Genomic DNA, 10,404 nt, shown 5'->3' with positions numbered 1-10,404 from the left:
TCTGTGCCCTCTCTCTCTCCCAGTCTGTGCCCTCTCTCTCTATCTCTGCCAGTCTGTACCCTCTCTCTCTCTATCTCTCCCAGTCTGTGCCCTCTTTCTCTCTCCCAGTCTGTGCCCTCTCTCTCTCTCCCCCAGTCTGTGCCTTCTCTCTCTCTCCTCCAGTCTGTGCCCTCTCTCTCTCTCCTCCAGTCTGTACCCCCACTCTATCTCTCTCTCTCTCTCCCAGTCTGTGTCCTTACAGGACAACGTTGTATTCGTTAGTTTCCAAAGTAGAAAGGAGCATGGCGGGTGAATATCTGACGCTGTGACCCCGTGAGGACTCGGAGCTGCTGAACAGTACCCTGACTCTGAAACCTTTCCACACGGCAGCCGTGCAGCTGCACGGGAAAAGCCCAGGTCTGTGTTGGAGATGCCAGTTGGCAGTGCGCCTTTAGTCAGCGCGTCCTGTTTGATTTCCAGATTCCATTTTAGCAAGAGTCCATAAACGCACTGAGATGCGTTGGTTTTCCGGTCGAATTGTGGAGAGCGAACGGAGGAAATAATATTCACAACTGATCTGCGAAAGCAACCCTGGAAACCTGTGCATTCACTCTCTTTCTCCCTATCTCACACTCACATTCCCTCCCACACCCAGATCCCTCACACTCTCATTCACACTGTCACTCTCACACACTCGACACTCATGCTCTCTCTCACATCCCTCTTTCACACACACATCCTCTCTCTCACTCTTTTACTGCCACACTCACACAATCGCATTTTCACACACTCTCACTAACATCCTTCTCGTTTACTCGCACTCTCCCCCTTTCTCTCACTCCCTCTCGCACTCTGCCCCTCACTCTCACTCCCTCTCACACTCTGCCCCTCACTCTCACTCCCTCTCGCACTCTCACTCTCACTCCCTCTCGCACTCTCCCCCTCTCTCACTCCCTCTCGCACTCTCCTCCTCACTCTCACTCCCTCTCGCACTCTCCCCCTCACTCTCACTCCCTCTCGCACTTATTCCCGCGTTCACACACTCACTCACACTGACTCACACCTAATCTCACTCTCACACTCATTCCCACTGTAACTCTCACACCCGATCCCTCTCTGACTCTCACACACCGACACTGTTTGCCATTCGCCCCCTCTACCTGGGCTGTTCCTCTACCGGATTGACTGACACGTGGAGGTTCACTTCTCCGTCCTGTGACTGGAAACGGAATGTTTGGACAAAGTCAAACTTGTGACGGAAAGCCCCCACCCACCTGGTCCTCCTTCTCCTGCCCCCACCCTGCGGAGGGGAGCATCAACACTGTCCTGAATGTGACCAGGACACTGCAGGTATTCTCTCAGACTCCCTCAGTCTCTCTCTCTGTCTCGCCCTCCCCAGAGGCGTGTTGTATAAACATTGAGCGGCGCTGGCCCCCACCCGGGAATGATGTAGGAGAGATGAATGTTGCTGGGTGACTGAGGGCTGCTGATCTCTCGGATGACCTACCGGAGGGACCAGACGATGTGGGTTCGATGCAGGGAACCAGGGCAGAGTCGAGCACTGGGCGAGTTGCGGAAGATCCCATTTCAACCGCACTGGCGGATCTGCGGAGTACAGGTACCAGCGGAGCGCTCACTGTGTGTAATGCTGTTGTCCAATATTCCCCTCCCTCTCAGCCATTTTAACACAGAACCCCCGCCTTTATCCAAATAACAGGAACAACAACAAGTTATTTTCCATTTTCACGTTCAAAGCAAAAACAAACAAACAACAAAAAGAGTCTTATTGCCTTTTGGATAAACTCGCTAATAATTTATCAGAGTGCCTACCTGCAACGCTGCCCTGTTTTGGTGCTGTCTTACACAACAATTTTTGGTTGTTGTTATTGTTGAAAAATTGTCTTCATTTTCAGCATCCGTTGTATTAGAAACTGCAAAATGAATTTCCTACATTTCACTGGGAGGAAGGCGCGTCAAATAGTAACTGTTTTGAAAACATTTTACTAATTCAAAAGTACGTTTGGAACAAAGTTGTGTTTAATAAATTATTACTTTGGGTGCAACCTTAAACGAGACATTAACACGTTAGATAGGAGGTCCGAATATCTGGGGTGTTCAGAATTTTAAACCAACCACCTGTCCTTGAATATAAATGTAAATTTTACTTAAAATATGCAGGTGATAAACTTTAAATCTTCTCCAAACCTGTGAGCTGTGTGTTTGTGGGGAGAGTTAGCAATAGAAATTCAATTATGTTACATATTTTTTTTTAAATGTTCCTGAAAACAGCTGGAAGTAGAACCTCTGGAGAAGTTTTTAAGAAGGTTGGGGAATAGGGAGGAGGAAGGAAACAAAATATGACTGCGCTGAAGTGTAACTCAGGGAGTTTATGACTGCATCTCATGGGGGAAGAACAGGGAAGATAGGATATTTTATACTCCCCATCTGTGAAGGAAGCCAAATCCCAATTACTTCATATATATTTATCAGGCAGCCTTTTGGATGTGTCTGTTTTATTTTCCCAAGTTTTTGGAGTGGATTTCTTCAGAGGATTTCCCTGGCAGAATGCTTTGTTAGAGAAGCACAGCGCATTCAGTCCAGCAAGGGATATGCCTGTTCCTGTGGCTGCAATGCAACCAGCTGGATTCCAGGGAGAAGTGACAAAGTTGCATCAGACACTGTTTGTTTCAGATGAAGTGGGTGAAACTTGCAGGAGCCTGTTGCAAAGTTGGCATTGTATCTGGAACCAGGTTGTTTGATATGCAAATCAGTGCTCATACCTGATTCCTCATCTAGAGCTATCTGCAGCCTGTGACATGGTTAATTTAACCAAAAGCAGTCTTCTCCGGTTTTGGGAGGGGGTGGGGGGAATTCTTACACCAGGTTCCATTCCACTTCAGTTCAGTCAGGGAATTCACTGCAATGATTTCACGTTCCTGTACCTTTGCCTCTGGGGTCACCTGAGGCTCTATCTTTGGGATCTAATTAGGGGGAGGCCATGTTCTAGTGGTATTATCATCAAATTATTAATCCAGAGACCTAGGTAACGTCCTGGGGACCTGGATTCGAATCCCATCATGGCAGATGGTAGAATTTGAATTCAGTAATAATCTGGAAATAAGAGTCTAATGATGACCATAAGCCATTGTTAATTGCTGGAAAAACCCGTCTGGTTCACTAAAGTCCTTTAGCAAAGGAAATCTGCCATCCTTACTGTACCTGGTCTGGCCTACTTGTGAGTCCAGACCTACAGCAATGGGGCAGACTTCTAACTGCTCTCTGGGTATTTAGGGATGGACAATAAATGCTGGTCCAACAGTGACACCCACACGCCGTGAATGAACAAAAAAAAGTTCTTATCTATATGCTACTCATCAGTGATGTTATCTGAAGGGACTAAATCCTCTCGCATGGACCCAAGAGGACTCCCAGTTCCTTCTCACCACCATCTCCCTCAACTTTTGCTTGCCTCAGCATAGTCAAGCTCCCTGTCCAATAGGCAGGTCTAGACAAGCAACAGCTTTGCTTCTCTGAGGCAATGGAGAGAGGGTGTTAATAGTGAGAGTGGCCTAGTGATCCAGAGACATTTGGAGAAATGGGTTCAATAATTTTCTGAGCAACAACAAAGGTGCAAAAAATAAGGTAGACTTTTTTTTAATATATTAATTTTCACAACCAGACAAAGTGTTTTCCTGTGCTTCCTACAATACAGGAGTGATCTGCACTTCATTAGAACTTAGTTGTGTTGTCATTTTGGTCATACACCAACTCAGCAGCCAATTGCACACAGCAAGCTCCCGTAAGCAGCAATGGGATAAGGAACTGATCATGTGATTTTGCTGATGTTGGTTGAGAGATAAATATTGACCAGAACATTTAAAACGACTCTCCTTCAAAATAGTGCAGTGGGATATTTTATATCCACTCCTGAGTGAGCAGATCAAGGTCTCAATTTAACGTTTAATCTAAACTACAAACTTTCTGACTCTCTCTGGACTGTACTGGAAACTCAGCCTGGAATCAGTGCTGAAATATTTGGAGTGGGACTTGAACCTGCAACTTCTGGTTCAGATGTGAGTGTGCCACCATTGAACCACAGCAGATACCTCTCCCAGAAGCTGAGAAGTACCTAAGACAAGTTGATAGGTGACTTGGAAAAGAACTGGGATGCTGCCACTTCAGGAATGAATCCCCAAAATCTTGCCTCAAAAGAAATCAAGTTTTGTGAAAATATCCATTCTTAAAAACCATCTGGACTAGAAGGAAGTCTGGAAAAAGTTGGGATTGCAAAACTTTAATGATGTAACAGTAATTAGTAGCAAAACGTAAGCAAGGAGAGGATGGGTATACCAAGCTTCTGCTCCTTTTGACATCACTATAATGTCAATGGCTTCAAAGATCCTGAGCCTTTTTCATTATCCTCTAATAGTGATGTTAGGGGAGGTTGGTAAGGCTGCTTACGACCTGATATTACTGATTAGAACTTGTGCATTACAAACTCTGAGCAAAAATAAATTTGGGAGTCTGGGTCTGAAACGAACACAGGTCTCATTTCATTATTGAATTTAGTGCTTTCTACCCAATCACCTACTGCTGTTTATTGAGGACTGTGGATATATAATTGAGCTTCCCAGCAATGTCTCTGCTTACAGTATATCACATTTGTATGCTCAGCAGTATCTACTGTTTTATGAGCAGTATAGAGCAATATATACATAGCACAGCACAGTCTGGGATCTACCATACAGGAAGGAGCAAAAGAGATCACAAGGAGTCACAATCTTTGCCAGACTGGCCTCCTAAGGAGCAGGGAGTGGTTGCTCTGACAACCAGATGGGGTGTGTCCTGGCTGCATACCTTAATATTTCACTGACCTCATCCCTGACTGACACATGGTCAAAACATCCAGGCTCATTCACCCATCCTTTCTCTAACTCAGTCAGTGATATAGGGAAGTAGAGTATTCCTGCTTTTTCCTCTCATTTAGGGGATGTGGGTGTCACTGGCTGGGTCTGCATTTATTGCCAGTCCCTAGTTGCCCTTAAGAAGGTGGTGATGTGCTGCCTTCTTGAACTGCTGTAGTCCACCTGCTGTGGGTTGACCCATAATGCCCTTAGGGAGGGAATTCCAGGATTTTGACGCAGCGACAGTGACGGAACGGCGATATATTTCCAAATCAGGATGGTGAGTGGCATGGAGGGGAACTTGAAAGTGGTGGTGTTCCCATATATCTGTTGCCCTTGTCCTTCTAGATGGGAGCGGTCGTGGGTTGGGAAGGTGCTGTCTAAGGATCTTTGGTAAATTTCTGCAGTGTATCTTGTGGATAGTATACACTGCTGTTACTGAGCATCGTTGGTGGAGGGAGTGGATGCTTGTAGATGTGGGGCCAATCAATTGGGCTGCTTTGTCCTGGATGGTGTCAAGCTTCTTGAGTGTTGTTGGGGCTGCACTCATCCAGGCAAGTGGGGAATATTTCATCACACTCCTGACGTGTGTCTTGTAGATGGTGGACAGGCTGTGGGGGAGTCAGGTGGTGAGTTACTCGCCACAGTATTCCCAGCCTCTGAACTGCTCTTGTAGCCGAGATAGTAGGAACTGCCGATGCTGGAGAATCTGAGATTTTCTGAAGAAGGGTCTCGACCCGAAATGTCAGCTTTCCTGCTCCTCAGATGCTGCTTGGCCTGCTGTGTTCACCCTGCTCTTGTAGCCACTGTGATTATGTGGTGAATCCAGTTGAGTTTCCAGTCAGTGATAACCCCAGGATGTTGATAGTGGGGGATTCAGTGATGGTAACACCATTGAATGTCAAGGGGCGGTGGTTAGATTGTCTCTTATTGGTGATGGTCATAGCCTGACATTTGTGTGGTGTGAATGTCACTTGCCACTTGTCAGCCCAAGCCTGGATATTGTGCAGATCTTGTTGCGTTTGAACACGGACTGCTTCAGTATCTGAGGAGACATGAATGGTGCTGAACATTGTGCAATCATTGGCGAACATTCCCACATCTGACTTTATGATGGAGGGAAGGTCATTGATGAAGCAACTGAAGATGGTTGGGCTGAGGACACTACCCTGAGGAACTCCTGCAGAGATGTCCTGGAGCTGAGATGATTGACCTGAAACAACCACGACCATCTTCCTATGTGCCAGGTATGACTCCACCAATGGAGAGTTTGCCCCCGATACCCATTGATTCCAGTTTTGCTAGGGCTCCTTGATGCCACACTCAGTCGAATGCAGCCTTGATATCAAGGGCTGTCACTCGCACCTCACCTCTGGAATTCAGCTCTTTTGTCCATGTTTGAACCAAGGCTGTAATGAGGTCAGGAGTTTAGTGGCCCTGACAGAACCCAAACTGGACGTCACTGAGCATGTTATTTCTGAGCAGGTGCTGCTTGATAACATTGTTGCTGACACCTTCCATCACTTTACTGATGATCAATAGTAGACTGATAGGGTGGTAATTGGCCAGGTTGGATTTGTCCTGCTTTTTATGTACAGGATATGCTTGGGCAATTTTCCATATTGTTGGGTAGATGCCAGTGTTGTAACTGTACTGGAAAAGCTTGGCTAGGGGAGCGGTAAGTTCTGGAGCACAAGTCTTCAGTACTATTGCCAGAATATTTTCAGGTCCCATAGCATTTGCAGGATCCAGTATCCCCAACTGTTTCCTTGATATCACGTGGAGTGAATTGGCTGAAGACTAGCATCTGTGATGCTGGGGACCACAGGAGGAGGCTGAGATGGATCATCTACCCGGCACTTCTGGCTGAACACTGCAGCGAAAGCTTCAGTTTTATCTTTCGCACTGTTGTGCTGGGCTCTTCCGTCATTGAGGATGGGAATATTTGTGGAGCCTCCTCCTCCAGTGAGTTGTTTAATTGTCCACCACCATTCACACCTGGATGTGGCAGGGCTGCTTTCAACGCCTTGTGTTGAATGTGGCATAATGGAATAATACAATGCAAGTGGCCTTTCAGCCCATCATGCTTGTGCTGGCTTTTTGGTAATTAATCCCACTTCTCCATTCTATCCCATCGCCTTGCAGTTTTAGTTGCCTTCAAATATCTACCCAATTCAGTTTTTAATGTTATTGTTGAATTTCTGTCCATCACCATTTCAGGAAGTGATTCCATGCCTTTGTACTCTATTCCTTGATTAATAAAGCTCTGTGGTTTTCTTTTAAAACAGCCTCTTTTACTTATCTGACTGCCTTTTTCTAACTGGTGCTGGCATCTTGTGATTTTGAAGCCCCTTTTTAGATGTAGTCATACATATTTGTGGCATGGCAGCTTCTGCCAGGGGATTAGGTGGGCATTGTTTGTATGCCTTTATTTGGCCCTGCTGAATTCACTGATACCCCTGAGCGCTGTGAAGGTGTGGGTATCCACGGATGCAGGTGGCCAGTAGTTCGCCTCTGCCAGTCCTCCTCTGGATGAAAAATGTGTCTGGAATTTGAGTCCTCCAGGATTTTCTGATGTTTTGATAAGATACTGCAGTGGTCAAACATAGCTACCAACCTTTCCCTCTGCAGTATATGGAACTATAGGAATCCCAATAAGTGTACTAACCAGTGAAGGTGGGCTTGCAGTAGGCAATGGTAGAGAATCCATTGATTTGACAACTGGTATGTCGAGGAACAGGAGACCTGTTTCAAAGGTAAGCCTGTGCTCAGAATGGAGCCCATTAAAGGGTGTAAGGAAAATTTTGCATGCAATAGCAGATTCAAACAAAGCAAATGTATCAACTATGTATCTATGCAATAGATCCATTTCTTTGTGTGACCTACACAGAATCGAAAATCCATTTCTCATGGAACCCAACAATGATGTTAGTGAATACTGGGCCTATAGGAGTTCCCATGGCAACACCATCTATTTGGGCATAAATGGTGCTGTTAAAACTGTACTCAAATACATGAGTTGTTACTTCTAAAAGTTTAATAGGTATGAATTCAGCCAATGGCAGATTGTCTAGATTCCTATGATATAGTGCTGCGATGCACTAATGACGTTAAGGGGTGACCTTGTGGAGGTTTATAAAATCATGAAAGGTATAGATAAGGTGAATGGCAGGTGTCTTTTCTGTGTGGTGAGGGATTTCAAGACTCGGGGTGAATATTTTTAAGATGAGAGGAGAAAGATTTTAAAAAGACATGAGGGACAATTTTTTTTACATGGGGAGTGATTTGTGTATGGAATGATCTTCCTGAGGAAATGGTAGAGGCAGGTACAGTTACAGCATTTAAAAGACATTTGGATAATTTCATGAATAAGAAATGTTTGGAGGGATAAGGGCTAAGCGCAGTCAGGTGAAACTAGTTTAGTTTGGGATTATGGTCAGCATGGACCGAAGGGTCTGTTTCTGTGATGTATGAATCTGTGTTGGTCACACAAACATACAAACAGGGAACAAGGGTAGGCCAGTTTGAGCCTGCTCTGCAATTCAGTAAGATCATGACTGATCAGATTTTAACCTCAACTCTACATTCCTGCACATCCCTGATCATTTTTTATCCCCTTGGCAATGAACTTATCCAAATGTCTTTTAAATGCTTGTAACTGTACCTGCATCCACCATTTCCTCAGGAGTCTACTCCTGCCAAATTGTGGTAGACAGAGCCTTCAGCTATATCTGCCCGGTCAGCTGCTCATCTGCCTCACCCCTTCATTACCTACCCAAAACAACTGGAAGGTTCCCCTCAGCCTTACATTCCAACACACTAGCCTTCCACCATTTTTGAAGGCCAATACCAAACACACCTTGCCCTCCCCTCCATTCATCAACTTCAGTCTGTTCCCTCCATCTTACCCCGCTCCAATCCACTATCACTCCTAAATGGAGTAGGGAATAGGCTCCAGGTCTAGGATCATAACAGGAGAGAACATATCCTGCAAAGGAAAGGAGTTCAGGTCCACAACAGAGGAAGGAGACATTGGGTCTAAGCGTGAGGGAAGGTTTGGGTCCAGGGCTGAGAGGGCTGTGTCGGTTCACATGGCAGGGTTCATAGAATCCCTACAGTGTGGAAGCAGGCCAATCGGCCCATCAGGTCCACACCAAACCTCTGAAAAAGCATCCCAACCAGACACAACTCCCTGTTCTATCCCTGTAATTCCATAGTTAATCCACCTAGCCTACACTTCCCTGGACACAATGGGCAATTTAGCATGGCCAATCACTTAACTTGGACATTGGGAGGAAACCCATGCAAATATGGGGAGAATATACAAACTCCACACACACAGTTGCCTGAGGGTGGAATTGAACCTGGGTTTCTGGTGCTGCAAGGCAGTAGTGCTAACCACTGAGCCACCCCTGTCACCCTGTTGTTGTGTCCTGGGGCAGAGGTCTCTACAAAAGTGCAGCAGTAAGGATACAAAAGAGAAAAAAGCTTTCATTTCATTCTTGGACTTAAAAGACACAAAAGTTGAGAGTTAAAAGCTAACGTAAACAACTGTTTGGCACAAGCAAACCATAAAATGCCACACTATTGTGGCCAGCAACTCCCTTTTCTTTCTTGACACAAAATAAAATAATTGTGAAAGCAAATGCCTCATTAATTTGAGATGAACTTTAATGTCTGAAAATGCCCATTCATTTTCGTTTCTCCTTAGGGATTTTAAAACAGCCAATTGTTCAGCAGTATTGGAAATATTTCGACAAAGGTTACATATTGCCAATGTTCTGTGAATGTTCAGACTTCTATTCATTGGCCTGCTTCATTTACATGCACTCTGTCTGAGTTCCTGCCTACATCTTCTTGGTCACAAGGTCACTGTGGGTGTGAATAATATTTCTGTTCTATACCCTAGAGCTGTACACAATAGAGTCATTGAGTGTTTTCTGAACTGTGTCTCCACATTAAAGGCTGGGGATGGTGACAGATGTGAGGACCAGCCTTTAAAGGCAATGGATTATTTTCGGGTCATTGCCTTGTAGCCCTGCACTTTTACATTTCAGTCCCATGTGTGCATCACTAATGCTGTACGTTGAAGCAAATCATATCAAAGGAGGGAGAATAAAATCTCACAGCCCAGAAGGAAGCTGTTTGGCCCATTCTGCCTATGCTGACTCTTTGGAAAAGTTATCCAATCAGACCCCATACCTAATCTGGAGCCTGCTGCAGTCCCAGCTATGGCCACCACTCTCGGTGGTGCTGCGGTATAGATGAACTGCCATCCCTCTGATTGGCTGGCTGTTCTTGGAGGCGGAGCACCCTGCATCAAAGGGGAGGAAGTCACAATGTTGGGCAGCTAATTACCTGACATCCCCTGGTGGCTTCCGGCTGGCAGGGTTAGACTCCACCCCTGACCTTTCAGTTGGCAAGGGTAGACTCACCCTCTGTGACCTTCCAGTTGGGAAGGGTAGGCTCTCCCCCTGACCTTCCAGTGCTGGCAGGGATAGACTCTCCCTCTCTGACCTTC

The 10,404-nt window shown here is 45.7% G+C and overlaps 1 protein-coding gene across 1 annotated transcript in view; it reads left to right on the top strand.

The window, feature by feature from the left end:
* socs2 (suppressor of cytokine signaling 2) overlaps positions 1-10,404 on the top strand; it is a 26,831-nt gene that overhangs the window by 4,897 nt on the left and 11,530 nt on the right. Inside the window, exon 2 of the mRNA XM_020515310.2 lies at positions 1,379-1,597. Coding sequence (XP_020370899.1) covers positions 1,513-1,597 — 85 coding nt within the window. The 5' untranslated portion in view covers positions 1,379-1,512. The remainder of the gene's footprint in view (positions 1-1,378; positions 1,598-10,404) is intronic.

The sequence above is a fragment of the Rhincodon typus genome, chromosome 22 (assembly GCF_021869965.1).
Source record: "Rhincodon typus isolate 14 chromosome 22, sRhiTyp1.1, whole genome shotgun sequence".
NCBI classification, from domain to species: Eukaryota; Metazoa; Chordata; class Chondrichthyes; order Orectolobiformes; family Rhincodontidae; genus Rhincodon; species Rhincodon typus.
Note: the sequence above shows the minus strand (reverse complement) of the source record. Positions and strands in the feature narration are given on the sequence as shown.